Source organism: Saccopteryx bilineata, chromosome 5, assembly GCF_036850765.1.
Source record: "Saccopteryx bilineata isolate mSacBil1 chromosome 5, mSacBil1_pri_phased_curated, whole genome shotgun sequence".
Classification (NCBI taxonomy): Eukaryota; Metazoa; Chordata; class Mammalia; order Chiroptera; family Emballonuridae; genus Saccopteryx; species Saccopteryx bilineata.
Window position 1 is genome coordinate 753,456 of NC_089494.1, and position 14,735 is coordinate 768,190.

At 61.8% G+C, this 14,735-nt stretch overlaps 1 protein-coding gene across 1 annotated transcript in view; it reads right to left on the bottom strand.

Moving 5' to 3' along the window:
- Positions 1-14,735, bottom strand: part of SNED1 (sushi, nidogen and EGF like domains 1) — an 83,141-nt gene that overhangs the window by 36,937 nt on the left and 31,469 nt on the right. Inside the window, exons 9-21 of the mRNA XM_066232466.1 lie at positions 12,894-13,019; positions 11,948-12,052; positions 11,560-11,673; positions 10,888-11,004; positions 9,866-9,982; positions 9,572-9,688; positions 9,287-9,400; positions 8,819-8,992; positions 3,537-3,650; positions 2,692-2,805; positions 2,210-2,323; positions 1,330-1,443; positions 449-745 (exon numbers count right to left, since the gene is read on the bottom strand). Of these exons, the coding sequence (XP_066088563.1) occupies positions 449-745; positions 1,330-1,443; positions 2,210-2,323; positions 2,692-2,805; positions 3,537-3,650; positions 8,819-8,992; positions 9,287-9,400; positions 9,572-9,688; positions 9,866-9,982; positions 10,888-11,004; positions 11,560-11,673; positions 11,948-12,052; positions 12,894-13,019 (1,737 nt within the window). The remainder of the gene's footprint in view (positions 1-448; positions 746-1,329; positions 1,444-2,209; positions 2,324-2,691; positions 2,806-3,536; positions 3,651-8,818; positions 8,993-9,286; positions 9,401-9,571; positions 9,689-9,865; positions 9,983-10,887; positions 11,005-11,559; positions 11,674-11,947; positions 12,053-12,893; positions 13,020-14,735) is intronic.

Consider the following 14,735-nt stretch of genomic DNA (forward strand, 5'->3'; position numbering starts at 1 on the left):
CAGGAGTCTTCCTCCGCCTGTGGGACCTCGCCTCCCAGCCCCGAGTGTGGAGGGAGCCCGGCCCCGTCCACCTCCTTCCCCGAGCCCCCAGTCACTGCCCCTGCTCCCCACCCTCCTTAGGAGTCCCCGCCCACTGAGTCCCACTGCCCTTCCCAGGACAGCGCTCCCTGCTGACCACACTGCTTGCGCCCCCGTGACAGCGCTCCCTGCTGACCACACTGCTTGCGCCCCTCCCAGCTGCCACCTCCTCAGCAGGGTCAGGACGACCTGCCCCCAGCCCCCTACACGTGGCCCACTGGCCCTGCACTCCTCAGGGAGCCCCACCCCACCCCACCCCGTGTTCCTGCCCCAGCCCCCTCCCTAGCCCGGCGCCTCCTCTCTGTCACCAGTCTCTCCCCCGCCTCTGGCCCTCGCCTGTGTCCGGACGGGCGGGCGGGCGAGGACTCACGCGTGCGGGCCAGCAGCGCCACAGGCCTGCTGATGTCGTTCCTGTTGTTGGCATTGCGCTTGACCGAGAAGACAGAGATGTTGTAGGCCCGGCCGGCCGCCAGGGCGCGGAGCTGGTGGGAGGAGCGGCCCTGGTCCACGAAGTCTGTGCGGCGGAAGGAGCCGTCGGCGGAGGCGTAGGTGACGGCGTACCCGTCCAGCATCTGCCTGGAGGTCTGGCCTTCGGGCGGGCTCCAGGAGATGGAGACGCCGCTCTCCTCCACTCGGTCCACCTTGAGGGCCGTTGGTGGGAAGAGGTCTTCAGGGTTTACGGTCAAGAACAAGGGAAGGGGGTGGTCAGCGGTGAGCCATAGAAGCCCCGGCCCCCAAGCCGGCGCCCAGTCCCGTGGCTCTGGGGCCTGGCTACCCCTGGGCAGACATGGGCACTGTGGGTGGACAGGCCGCTCCTGCTACCCACAGGGGACCAGGTACCAGGTGCTCTAGCCATTGTTCCCAGCAGGGGCTCGTTCACGTGACCGCGCTTACGCCTCGCGGAGGGTCTCGTGTGCACACGGGACCGCGCTTACGCCTCGCGGAGGGTCTCGTGTGCACACGGGACCGCGCTTACGCCTCTCGGAGGGTCTCGTGTGCACACGGGACCGCGCTTACGCCTCGCGGAGGGTCTCGTGTGCACACGGGACCGCGCTTACGCCTCGCGGAGGGTCTCGTGTGCACACGTGACTGCGTTTATGCCTCCTGGGGCTTATGTGCCCCTCTCTGCCTCTCGGGCAGAGCCTGGGTAAGTCTGCCCTGTGTGGGGGTGGCCTCGGCTGTCCTCTGGGGTGTCTGCTGCCCTCGGAGGGAGGAGGGAGGACCCCCCAGGTTGGTGCTCGCACGCCTCACCTTTGGCGCAGTCCTTGCCCGTGTAGCCCACTTTACAGGTGCAGCTGTGGGTCCCGTTGCTGGCCAGGCAGTAGCCGCGGCCCCCACAGGGGCTGGAAAAGCAGGGGTCGCTCACTGGGAGAGGGGAAGGCAGCAGTGAGCTCCAGGCTGTGGCCAGCCGCCCTCCCCCACTCAGGCTCCCGAGGGGCTGGGCTGTCCCTGTGTGACTGTGTTCGTGGGTGGAGCTGGTGGTCCCATCCGCTCGCTTTTGGGAGGTGGGAGTGGGAGTGGGAGACACTCCAGGACGGGGGCAAGGCAGGCGTGACTGAGCGAGGTCGTTCTGCCACCACCCCAAGCCAAGGCCCCTGGCAGGCAGTGCCTTCGGGGGGTTGAATGCAATGCTGGCCCCCCCCACGGCTTCCCTCTGCACTGCGGCTGTGCGCGCTCTAGTGGACCTGTGCTCCCAGGCCAGGGTAGGCCTGCAGGTGCCCAGCGTGGCCACAGGAAACAGTGGCAACTTGCTGAACTCTGGCGCTGCCCCGTCCTTCAGAGCCCCGCCTGCCCCAGGCCTGACCACCAGGCTGCCCTTGGTTAGAGGCTCTCCCTGGAAGCCCTGTCCACCCTGCATGGCTAAGTGCTGCCCGCCACGCCCACCACGCAGGACAGCTGTAGGGCGTGACTAGCGAGGGGAGGAGTTACAGACAGACAAGCCCAGAGGGCAGGGAGTTCTGGGGGCTCCGCCCATCAGAGCCGGAGGAGAGCCTGTTTGGGGGCCCAGGACCGGCTGGGCGCCCAGGCAGATGGGGAGCCTGGCCCAGTGTAAGGAATGGCCGTCCAGGGACGCCAGGAGAGGCGGGGAGCTTGAGAAGCTGGCAAGAGGAGCCCTGGGCTGTGCCCCCACCTGTCTCGCAGTGGTAGCCGAAGAAGCCCGGGGGGCAGACGCACAGGTAGGCCCCCCCGCCGTCCTCGCACCGGCCTCCGTGCTGGCAGGGGCTGGACTCGCAGGCGTCCACCTCTGGAGAACACCCAGAGAGTGGGCCCGAGCGGCAAGGGGGTGTCTGGGGGAGGGAGGAGAGGACAGCGGGAAGAAGGGAAGGGGTGGCGAGGAGAGAGGCTGGCAGAGGGGCGCAGGGGTGAGCCGTGGGCAGGTGTCTCCCTCCCCCCTGGTCCGCACCAGCCCTCTCCTCACCCCTCACTTCTCACCCTCGGGTCCTGCCCCTCAGGGGGCCTCCCAGGCAGGGCCACAGGGCCTGCCCCCTCCCTCTGCTCTCCGAGTGGCTCGGGGTTTTGCTTGTAGAGAACAGGTCTGCCTGGGGTGTCTGGGCCTCACCGTGTGGGGACGGCACCGGGTGACCGGGGGACCCGCCCACGCACAGCCCCTACCTGTCTCGCAGTGGGCTCCTGCGAAGCCTGGGGGACATTGGCACATGAAGGCCCCCGGGAGGTCCCTGCAGGAGCCTCCATTTCTGCAGGGCTGAGCCTGGCACTCGTCTGTCTCTGCAGACACAGAACACGGGCAGCGCGCGCCTGTAGGGCCTACGGGGACTTACACGGCCCTACCTGGCACTCGTCTGTCTCTGCAGACACAGAACACAGGCAGCGCGTGCCTGTAGGGCCTATGGGGGACTTACACGGCCCTACGTGGGTGTACAGGGGTTATAGCCCCGTGGGGCCTCCTGTGGGGTCTACACAGGCTGCACGACCCCCAGGACTCTGTGTGCAGCCTGCAGCCTCTGCCTCACACCTGCTGCTCCCCTACGTGCCCACAAAGCCCTCACTGCCAGAGGCTCTGGCCACGTCACTGCCCAGGCTCCTGCGGCCCTGGCTGGACATCCCGGGTCTGGCCCTCCCAGGGGCAGGGTCGGTGTCTCAGGTCTTAGAGCCTCACACAGGTGTGAGGCGGGCAGGGCATGCCCAGCACCGCACCCGGCCGGCCCCCACTCCCTCTGCCAGCTGGGCGCACTGGCCAGGCACCAGGGCTGGGGACCTGCCCTTTCTGAGCCCCATATTGTCTGCCCTGAGGCCAGAGTGCAGGTGTGCCTTTCTCAGCTGGAGGTGGGGACAGAGCTGGCAGGGACCTGAGCATGTGGACAGAGCCTGGCCAGCTAGACACCAGCCAAGGTGAGGGGCGGCTGGGGCAGGGTGACCACAGCCAGGAGAGCCCTGTGCCTCAGGCCCTGGCCAGGCTGCTGGAGCTGCTGCCCTGTGGTGAGGGCCGGCCGTCTTACCCAGCTCGCAGCGAGCTCCTTCACGCCCCGGGCTGCAGATGCACAGGTACCCGGCGACTCGGTCCTGGCAGGAGCCGCCATGCAGGCACGGCTGGGATCGGCACTCGTCAATCTCTGGGGGAGAGGAGGGACCGAGAACAGAGAACAGAGCAGCATGAACAACGTTGGCATCGTTAGAGGCGACGGCTTGAAGCCAAGTTGAGATGGATGTGAGCTGTGTTCTGAGGGGCTGGGTAGAGCTCTGTGACGCCCCTTGGCGCTTGGAGACGGCAGGGTCGAGGGAGCACACCTTTGGAGGGGAAGGGACACGCCGTAGGCCAGGGCCCCGTGCTGGGCTGTGTCCATGAACAATGGCCTGGAAGGCTCCAGAAGGTACCGTGAGGCTCACTTCCACGGCTCCAGGTGGACGAGCCCAATCTTGCCAATTCAGTAAATAACGTGTATGAAAACAATCATTGCAATGGGTTGAGTCCTTCCTTTTAAAATATTCACCCCACGTTGTTCTTAAACTGGGAGTTGTGCTCCCGAATTTACAATGTCCAGCTTAGAAAAGTTTAATTTGAGTGCTTGATATGTAAGTAAGTCGGTGGTAGTGACATAGGGCCCCGGGGTCCCCCACCACCTGGGCACTAGGATGCTGACGGCCCCGTGGGTCCCGTGCACTTCCCCGCCCCATGTGACACGGGTCTCTGTGGCTGCCACCTCTGTTCCTAAGTTTGTACGAATTACGTAAACAACACTGTACACGGCTTTGTTTCGCCGTCAACGTTCTCGCCAGGATCCTGCGATAGGAGGGCTCTTCTCTCTCCGCACGTTGCTAATAAGACAACTCCGTGGTGCTGAGGGTTCTGTGGGTCTCCCCACTGCCGCGTAATATTCCACGGTGTGATGAGCCCGCACGTTATCCGTCCTGGTTTGCTTTGCGTTTGGGCCGGTTCTAGATGTTCTGCTGTCGCCAGGAAAGAGTGTTTCTGTGAGCCTGTCACCGCCTGGTGTAAACTGCGGGGGCTCCTTAGACGTATGCCGAGAACGGGTGGGGGGGTGTTGCTGCGGCACAGTCCACGTGAGCAGTCTGCTCCATGTGGTTGTCTGTGCCGAAACGATCCACGCTTCCTCCCGCAATCCACCACAAAGCCCGCAGCCCCAGGGCTCACCCACATGCAGGCCTCTTCAACTCCGGGAGTTTGGCCAACTGAACGCACTCTGTAAGCTTTTGATTGGCGTTTGAAAGAGACAGTCCCCGTCCATTACGATGCTTTCTATCTTGTAGTCTATTTTGTCTCAGGGAAACCTAGCTAAACCAGCCATACACACACACACACACACACACACGCACGTGTGCTATATATATGTATTACATATACATATATGTAATACATATTCATAATTGATTTTATATATAACTGATTTTAGAGAGAGAGGAAGGGGTAGACAGAGAGAGACACGAACATTGATCTGTTTCTGTATGTGCCCTGACCGGGGATCAAACCGGCAACCTCTGAGCTTCGAGACCAAGCTCTAACCAACCCAGCTATCACCCAGACCTAAACCAGCTATATTTTCATTTGTGCTTACCTGGTTTTCCCCCATACTTTGTCTTTCTGTGTCCTTATGTTTTAGGGATGTCTCTTCTGAGTGTATAGCTTGTTTTGTAATAATTCTGGCCATCTGTCTTTTACCTGGAGGGTTTTTGCTCATTCATATTTGTGTGTGTGTGTGTGTGTGTGTGTGTGTGTGGCAGAGACAGAGAGAGTCAGAGAGAGGGACAGATAGAGACAGACAGAAAGGCAGAGAGATGAGAAGCATCAATTCTTCGTTGTGGTTCCTTAGTTGTTCATTGATTGATTTCTCATATGTGCCTTGACTGGGGGGCTACAGCAGACCGAGAGACTCCTTGCTCAAGCCAGCGACCTTGGGCTCAAGCTGGTGAGCCCGTGCTCAAGCTGGCGACCTCAAGGTCTTGAACCTGGGTCCTTCGTGTCCCAGTCTGATGCTCTATCCACTGCGCCACCGCCTGGTCAGGCTCATTCATATTTCTTTAATCCTAACTTTTAATTCTTTAAATGCTAACTTTTGTCACTTTCCCCCTTTTCTCCACTTAATGACACATCTTATTACGGTATCTCATAATTCTTCCTTCTTATTGCTCACAGAATATCTTACCTTATTCGAGTTTATCTTGAGTTTATCTTATTTGAGTAGTCCCTCGGAAAAATTTATCTTTTGGGGGGATAAGCCTCTGAGGCAGTGATGCCTGAGACTATTTTTTTTTTTAATTTTTTTATAGGGACAGAGAGAGAGTCAGAGGGATAGTCAGGGACAGACAGACAGGAATGGAGAGAGATGAGAAGCATCAATCATCAGTTTTTTGTTGCGACACCATAGTTGTTCATTGATTGCTTTCTCATATGTGCCATGACCGTGGGCCTTCAGCAGACTGAGTAACCCCCCCACTCGAGCCAGTGACCTTGGGTCCAAGCTGGTGAGCTTTTTGCTCAAACCAGATGAGCCCACGCTCAAGCTGGCAACCTCGGGGTCTTGAACCTGGGTCCTTTCGCATCCCAGTCCGACGCTCTATCCACTGCGCCACCGCTTAGTCAGGCCCTGAGACTATTTTTATATCATATTCTTATACTATTATGTTATATATTTTATATAATGTTTCATATTTGAATAGCAATTTGGATTTTTTTTTAAAGTCTTCAGTTTTCAGCGTTTATCCTGCTTGTTGTTTGCTGAGCTTTTTGTATTTGTGGGCTGATGTGTTTCTTCACTTCTAGAGAATGCTCAGTTATAATCTCTTCTGGCCTCTCTTTCTGGGACTCTAGTTCCGTACTTGTTTTTAGAAAATCTGTTTATTCATAATTCATAACTCAGTGCTTTTCTCTCTGATCTTGGGTTTGGATTAACTGCGGACCTGTCCCTGAGTCTGTGATGTTTCTTCTGTGCACCCCTGCTGTTGTGAGCCTGTCCGGACTGCTCAGCTCAGATGTGCATTTTCTACATTGTTACTTTTAAGTTGCCTTCGCTGGGGTTTCTCTCTTCTCATTCCCTCTGCCTGCTCACGTCTGTAACGCCTGTTTCAGGTTCGTCTGCTGACTCCAGTGTGTGTGTCCACCGCAGGCCTGTTTCTAGTGGCCGTTTTATTTCTTCTCAGACACCATGCCGTTGAGAACAGAGATCAAGCCCTGGCCAGGTGGCTCAGCGGACAGAGCGTTGTCCCAGCACACCGAAGTCATGGGTTTGAGCCTTGGTCAGGACACACATGAGAGGCAATCAATGATACACAACCAAATGGAATGATGAGTTGATGCTTTTCTCTCTCTTTCTTCCCCACCCCCTCTTAATTAATGGAAAAATAAAAAAAATAAAGACAGACCAAAGTGAACAGTGCCGTCCCTGTGGGTGGATGTGCTCCGCCCCCAGCCAGGTGGCCAGGCGGCGGAAGGTGGCTGGGCACACTTCAGCCATGGGAGTTCCTGGTGGGTTTTAGATGCTTCAGAGCTGGGACAACCCCCACCCCCACCCCACCCCCGCTGGACTTGGGATCCCACGCACTCTCTAAAACCCCTGTGGGGGTGGCTGGTGGGTGCCGAGGTCTCGCACCTGCAGACCCTGACTCAACCCCCTGTGCACCCACAGGTGTCCAGGGCCGGGTGACTTCCCAGCCCCTCCAAGGACACTGCCACGGGGGTCGGCTCCCCGGGTGACAGAGCCAGTCTCCCACTGGGAAGCGCTCGCTACAGCCGCTCAGCACCCTCAGCTCCCCGACCGGTGAGGAGATGTGGTTACGGGCCACCTGGGGTGAGAGCAGTGGTGCTTTGTAACTGTGTGCGTCCGAACGAATGGACCCCCGGTAGCAACAGGTGCCGTTTCGGTATCTCACGGTGGTGCCGCTGTTGAGGAGTCTGGTGCCTGTCTGACTCTGGTTCCCTTTTCCTCTCTGGACCTTGTAAGAATGGTGTCTGTCGCTGATGTTCTTAACTTGTGTTACAATGTGTCTGATGTGTCTCCCTCTCCTGTGTGCTGCTCTGTCTGTGGCCCTTCAGCCTGGGGTGGTTCATCTGTTATTCTGCGCGTCCAAGTCCGCAGTCGCCGACGTTTCATCCTATGGTGGTTTCCTTTCAGGCCTGGACTCCCGTTACGGCAGGGTCAGCCACAGCACACCCACCCTTCACGGCCACCTGCGTATCCTCTGTGATTTCCTTCAGAACCACCTGGGCAGAGTCCTCGAACTGACCCTTCAGCTCATGATACTCTCAGGCTTCACCTGCATCCGTGTCTATACCTATTTTAATTGTGTCTGTTATGGCAACTATTTCAGATTTTCCTCCCTCTTATTTCTGCTGTCTTTTTAAAATGACGTCCTGGCGGGTGCACGCCCGTCCTCGGCCAGCAGGGTGCGCTGTCTGCCCGGTACTGTCCAAGGTGGCTGTGCTGTAGGCTGGCATTCCCGGGGCACAGCTCCTCACCGCACACAGGCCCGCAGGCCCGCCCGCACAGACAAGGAGGGCATCTCCTAGGCAACAGCCTCCCGCTGGGGGCTGGGAAAGACAGGAGGAAGGGAAGATGCATGAGGTCTGGGATGCCCACCTGTCTTATGGAGCTCCTCACCTGAGCAGGGTGCACAGGGTGGGCTTTGCAGGGCATTTGGGAGACAGGAATGCGTATGTGACCCACCCACTCTGGATGCCGTCACTGTCCCTACGCTGCTTCGCTACTCCATTTGTCTTTCGTGAAACGTGTCAACATCACACACAGTTTCTGGTGAGCCGCGTGTGGGACGCTCTGGCTCAATGCAGTCCGCCTGCAGCTGTGTTACCAGCCCCGAGTCCCCGGAGACATGGCCAGAGAGAGCTCTGTGCCCAGGCCAGGCGCGAGCACTGCGGGAGCCTGCAGAGCGGCACTTCTGGGTGCCATCGTTCCATCGCGCCTGGCCCGTGGGGTCTGGTCGATGGGGTGTCTGATTCTACAGGTCGGGGGGGGGGACCTGGAGCAGGAGGCATGGCCTGAACCTCAGAATACTTCGTTAGGACGCTGCCCTTGGGCTCCCTCCCTGCCGCCTCAGCTGCCTCAGCTGCACACTCTGGGCTGCTCTGAATCTGGGGGTCGCTAGTGAGTGGTCCGGAGAGGACCTGGCGCTGGCTCTACCACCCTCTCCGAGGGGTTATGGCCTCACTTCTCCAGGAGGAGGTCAGGGCCAGGGTCGGAACGGCACCCTGGGCTCCTCCATGACTCAGCCCACCCGCCTCCGCGCCCCACCCCGAGGGCCCGCAGATCACCATGGCACTGGGGAGGCTCGCTCCAGACGCCCTGCAGCTGGCAGACCCGCACCGGGTGGGGGATGCTCGGGCTGTAGCCGTGGTCACAGGAGTACAGGGCCACCGAGCCCAGCCGCGTGCCGTTGAAGTGCAGCGTGGCGTGCTTCACCTCCGCGGGGGGGCCACAGTCCACCTCTGCAAGGACACGGCAGCCCCTTCTGCACCGCAGGGCACCTGCCCAGCCCACTACTCTGTCCTCTGCCCATCAGGAGGGCGCCTTGGACACTGCTCCCTCCAAAGCCCGTCCCACAGTGAAGGTGCCTTGACCTCCAGGATGGGCTGCCCAGGGGTTTCTTTCCTTCTTCCTCTCTGTCCCCTCCACCCCTGCCCCTCCAGAATTAGGAAAAACTGCTGTGCCCTCGCCCCAGCCCCCGACCTCCCAGCCCCCAGCCCTCCCGCCCCCGGCCCTCCAGCCCCCGGCCCTCTCACCTGCTTGGCACCGGCGTCCCATGTAGCCCGCTCGGCAGCGGCAGGAGAAGTCCGTACCCAGGTCCTCACAGGTGCCCCCGTTCACGCAGGGGCTCCGGAAGCAGGGGGATGGGGCTGCAAGGTCACAGGGGTCACTCACCCATCACTGTCCTCCCCACTGGCCTCCGGGCTGCACAAGGACGTCCCCCTCCAGGCCGTTCGGCCTCTCACCCCACCCTCCCCTCCGCCTGGGCCAGCCTTGCCAGGGCCTGGTTTCTGTCTCCAGCTGACCCGCGCCCACCTCACCTATCTCGCAGTGCCGGCCGGAGAAGCCCGGGGGACAGTCACACTTGTATTTGCCAATGTAGTGGAAGCAGGTGCCACCGTTGTGACAGGGGCCTGAGGCACACGAGTCTGGCTTCCCTGGGGGCAGAGGGCACCATCGGGGTCAGGTGGCATGTGCTCCACCTCCGCCCCTCCCCCGGGTCCCGGACATCCAGAGCTGGGGGCCCTCGGGGACGCTCCTGACAGGCAGGCAGCAGCGGGTCGTGGGTCCCATCCCCCCCCATTCCTGGCTGACCCAGCTGGCAGGGGCCGCACCGATCTCGCAGTGCCTCCCGGTGAAGCGGTACGGGCAGCTGCACTGGTACTCGCCACCGGCCTCCTTGCAGGTGCCCCCGTTCCGGCAGGGCCCCGAGCTGCACAGGCGTGGCCGGGCTGCGGGTGGACAGAGAGACGGCGAGGCGGGTCGCCCTCAGGACATCGTGGCCACGACGGGTCCTGTCCTGTCCTGTGCGGTCCCGAGGAGCTCACGCGCCTGAGCCTGTGTCAGGGCACATCTGTCCCCCAGGACAGCCTCTCCGCCTCCTCGATGTTCTTGGGGACACTCTGCAGCAGGAGGGGGGCCTGCCCACCAGGCTCAGCCCTTCCGTCCTCCATCCCCACCCCGAGGCACCTCACAGGCTGTATGTTCAAGTTCCGGCCACCCCATCCTGGAAGCAGCCACCCTGTGTCCCCGGTGTCCCCTGAGGGACACCTTTGTCAGGTGTGAAGAACCATGTGGTGGGTCTTCTTGGAAACCCTTCCTCTTCCTGCGGGAAAAGCCATGGGGTTTCTGTGGGTCAGCATACTGGGTACCTGCCCTCCAGGCCCCAGGAGAGCAAGGGAGGCTCCGGATAAAGAGAAACTCCGAGGTCTCTCTCTGAGCAAGCGGGCTGTTGGGACATTTGTGGCACGGTGCTGTGACCGAGGACAGGCGGAGGCCGCCCTGAGGTCAGGGGGCCGGCCCACTGGGCTCGGACCCACCTGCCCGGGTGCATGGTCACTGCTTCAAACTGTAAAGAAGGGACAGTCTGGGGCAAGGACAGGGACGCCTGCGAGGCACTTAGGGAATGGTAGGTTGATGACATTCTCCAAGCTGAATTAGGTTAAACAAAATCCTAATGAGTTCTTTTTTTTCAAATCAACGATTATAAAATCTATTTGGAAAACACTACGCGGGGCAGAAACGCAGCCCGTTCGGAGGAAGGCAAAGGGCGGGGCGGGGCGGACCCGGAACGGAGCCGGGGAGGGATTCGCGGAGAAGCGCCCGCGCGGCGCTGTCCGGGGTGCTGACGCCCCACCTTTCTCGCAGTGCCGGCCGTGGAACCCGCGCGGGCACTCGCACGTGTAGGAGTCCTCCTGGGCCTCGCAGGAGCCTCCGTTGAAGCAGGGGTCCGAGTCGCAGGGCGACGGCAGTGCTGTGGAGTCAGAAGGCGACCCTGGAGTCTGTGTTTCGTCCTGGGCCACTCGAAATACACTCTGCTGGGTCTTGATTCCTCACGCTGGGCCCTAAAGCCCCTCCCGGGAATTTCTTTTATTCCTGATTCCCAGGACTCCGCCTCCCTCCTCTAGCGCTGGGACTGGGCTGTGGTTCATCAATGTCATCCTCACATGTCAGCACGCGCCCTGTGAGTTCCCGGTTATCTGCTCTCAGCAAGTCCCTAGTGGTCAGTGGGATTGACCCCGTGCTGCCTTAGACCAGCATTAACTATTTTAGCGGCTAAGCTAGGGGCTGTGGACGGTGCTGTGTGGCACCTTGTAGGCGGCCAGGTGCTCTTTCAACCGCCCGTCTGCTGCGGGGCAGACAGGCAGAGACCCAGCCCATGTGAAAGAGGGTTGGGGGCGGGCCCTGCGGGTCTTCTGGTGCCCAGCGGGGCAGCCACGGTGCCCTCCCCAGCCCAGCCCGCCCCACCCCTGGGTGTCTGGGTGCCACCCCCAGCCTGCGGCCTGCCCCCGCCCCCCACCCTCCTCACAGTGGCTGACGTTGTGGTCGGTGTGGCAGACGCACAGGTAGCTGCCGCCGTACTCCATGCAGTAGCCGCCGTCCGGGCACTGGGTGTTCATGTTGCAGGGCGTGGCTGTGACCTCTGCAGGGGACAGAAGCAGCCCTGTCTCAGGTCCTCCCGGGGCCCTGGGCCCTTGACCAGGAGGGGCTGTGCAGACCCCACGACCCCAGCAGGGAGGCCAGGCTGGGGCATTTCTGTTGCCAGCCCCTCCTGGGGTGGGGATGGGGCCCCAGAACTGCTGGTCCAGGATCTGGGCCTGTGGATCGTGCTCCAGGCCGAAGCCACCTTCAGACCCTGGTTCGGAGGAGGGTCAGGGGCAGGTAGGGCGTCTCCTGTCCCAGCCCTGGGCACCTACCAAATTCGCAGAGGAGTCCAAAGAAACCTGGTGGGCACTGGCAGAGGGTGGCGTTGGCTCCCAGGCATCTGCCACCGTTGCGGCACTCACAGTCGTCAGGGGTGCCTGCCACAGAGAGAGGGGCCTCAATGTTGGGGTGCTGGGGGCCTCTCCTGACCCTGCCCTGTCCGGCGACCTTCCACGGAGCCGCTGTGCGCACCCCCATGCCCTCACACTTTCCCTGTGGTGGTGTTTGCACGCACACCCCGCACAGGCCCCGGCCCCACCGCAGCCCCGCAGCCCAGCCCACACGCACACGCACACGCACAGGCCCCGGCCCCACCGCAGCCCCGCAGCCCAGCCCACACGCACACGCACAGGCCCCGGCCCCACAGCAGCCCCGCAGCCCACACGCACACGCACACGCACAGGCCCCGGCCCCACAGCAGCCCTGCAGCCCACACGCACACGCACACGCCCCGGCCCCACAGCAGCCCACACGCACACGCACACGCACAGGCCCCGGCCCCACAGCAGCCCCGCAGCCCAGCCCACACGCACACGCACAGGCCCCGGCCCCACAGCAGCCCCGCAGCCCACACGCACACGCACACGCACAGGCCCCGGCCCCACAGCAGCCCACACGCACACGCACACGCACAGGCCCCGGCCCCACAGCAGCCCTGCAGCCCAGCCCACACGCACACGCACACGCACACGCACAGGCCCCGGCCCCACAGCAGCCCTGCAGCCCAGCCCACACGCACACGCACAGGCCCCGGCCCCACAGCAGCCCTGCAGCCCAGCCCACACGCACACGCACAGGCCCCGGCCCCACCGCAGCCCTGCAGCCCAGCCCACACGCACAGGCCCCGGCCCCACCGCAGCCCTGCAGCCCAGCCCACACGCACACGCACACGCACAGGCCCCGGCCCCACCGCAGCCCTGCAGCCCAGCCCACACGCACGGTCCCTGCAGTCGAGGCCCATGTAGCCTTCGGGGCACTCGCACACGTAGCCCTCGTCTGCGTCCACACAGGTGCCCCCGTTCTGGCACGGGGCCGAGAGGCAGGCGTCGGGCGCCGGGCGGCTTCCTGTAAGAAAGGGGTCGGGGTTTTAACCTCTGTTCCCAGTGCCACGTGGCATCTGAGCCCGAGCTGACTTCCAGCTGTCCTCGCCCGTGAGGACTCGTCTCGGGAGCAGAGTGAGAAGCCAGGCTGGGGTGGCCCGCGGTGGGCATCAGCTGTGCGGCTCGAGCGCCTCTGTCCGTCCGACACTGGGGTTTCCGATACCTTTCTGCCACTGACTCGGGTGTGGTTTTGCTGTGGTCAGGGTCCTTCCCGATGCACCGAGCCTTATTTTAGGACGGCGGGATGGTCTCGTGGTGAGTGCTCCTGGGCACCTGGAAACAATGTGCCTGAGCGGCCACCTGGCCAGGCGGGCCACCAGTGCCGACCGACTCCTGCTCACATGTCCCGGAGCTGCCGGCGGAGGGGTGCTGAGCTCCCCGTCGACAGTCACCTGCCCCCCGTGTTCTGGTGGCTTCCTCTGCTTGAGTCCTGATTCTCACTCACAGCGCAGTTAGAGCTGTTGAGTCCTCTTGGGGAACTCATGCCTGCGCCATTGGGACGGGTCTCTCTCTGTCCCTGACAGGGACCCCGTTTCCCTGGGGGGCTGCCGGCCAACCCGTTCCTCCTCGTTTCTTCCATGTCCAGTTTCTTCACGTTGTTTCAGAATTCATCTGTTAAATTAATACACAGTAAAGTTGGGTTTTGGTCGCGGTATACACTTCCGTGAATTTTAACTCCTGTGTGGGTTTGCGTGACCCCCACCACAGTCAGGATCGGCATCACCCCCAAGACGCCCCTGTTCTCTCTCTCTCTTCGGGTCACAGACACCCTTGTCCACTTCACACGTGAACGGGAGGACCCAACAAGGCCAGGCTCCCTTGACCGAGAGGCCGATGAGCTGTGTGACGTGCAGACCGACCCACGCCGGCTGCCGACTCTGAGCATCGAGCTTCTCTGGACGCGGCCGTGCCGCTCGACTGCGTGTCGCCTGTGGCTGGCCGCTTTGCGCGACGCTGGCGGTGCCGAGTGGCTGCAATCGCGCGGCCGGAGAGCCGAACCCGTCGACCTCTGGCCCCTCATAGAGCAAGCCGGCTCAGTCTGCGTCAAGCTGCGGCTTTATTTGTCTACAGGACACAGTCCCAAGATGCGTTGTTACTGTTTTGTTTTACGCTTCTTTTTACAGAGATGATAAGATGAAAAGGAGAGTCCTATCTGCTCCCGTGTTCACTGTTTCTAGAACTCTTCCCTCCCTGGTGCAGATCCTGGCTCTGGTCCGGTGCCACCCGCTTCTGTCTAGAGAGCCTCCCAGAAGTCTCCCGGGCCAGGGGTGCTGCGGGGTGCTCTGAGCCTTGGGTCTGAGATCGTCATCTCACCTTTGCTTCTGAAAGCAGGTGGGGGGGGTTCCCTCCCGTACGGCGAAGGTGCCGCCTGCCTGTCTGTGGGCTGCAGTGTCCTCCCGGGACGGACGGCGGCGGTCGCCCAGTCTCTCCGCGAGGATTCTGTTTCCTCCAGCTGCTCCCGGGACTTTTCCTCTCCGCCGCTGGTTTTCAGCACACCAAGTGGGACGTGTCCCCACGTGGTCTCCTTCCTGTCTTTCTTGGGTTGGGTCGGTTGTGGTTTTCATCAAATGTAGAGGGCGTTTGTTCACAGGCATCCTGTGTCCCCAGCGCCGCCCTCATCCTGGGACTCCGGAGGCCTCCTGTCACCGGATGCTGTCTGCGGCTCACTGTGCGCACGCCA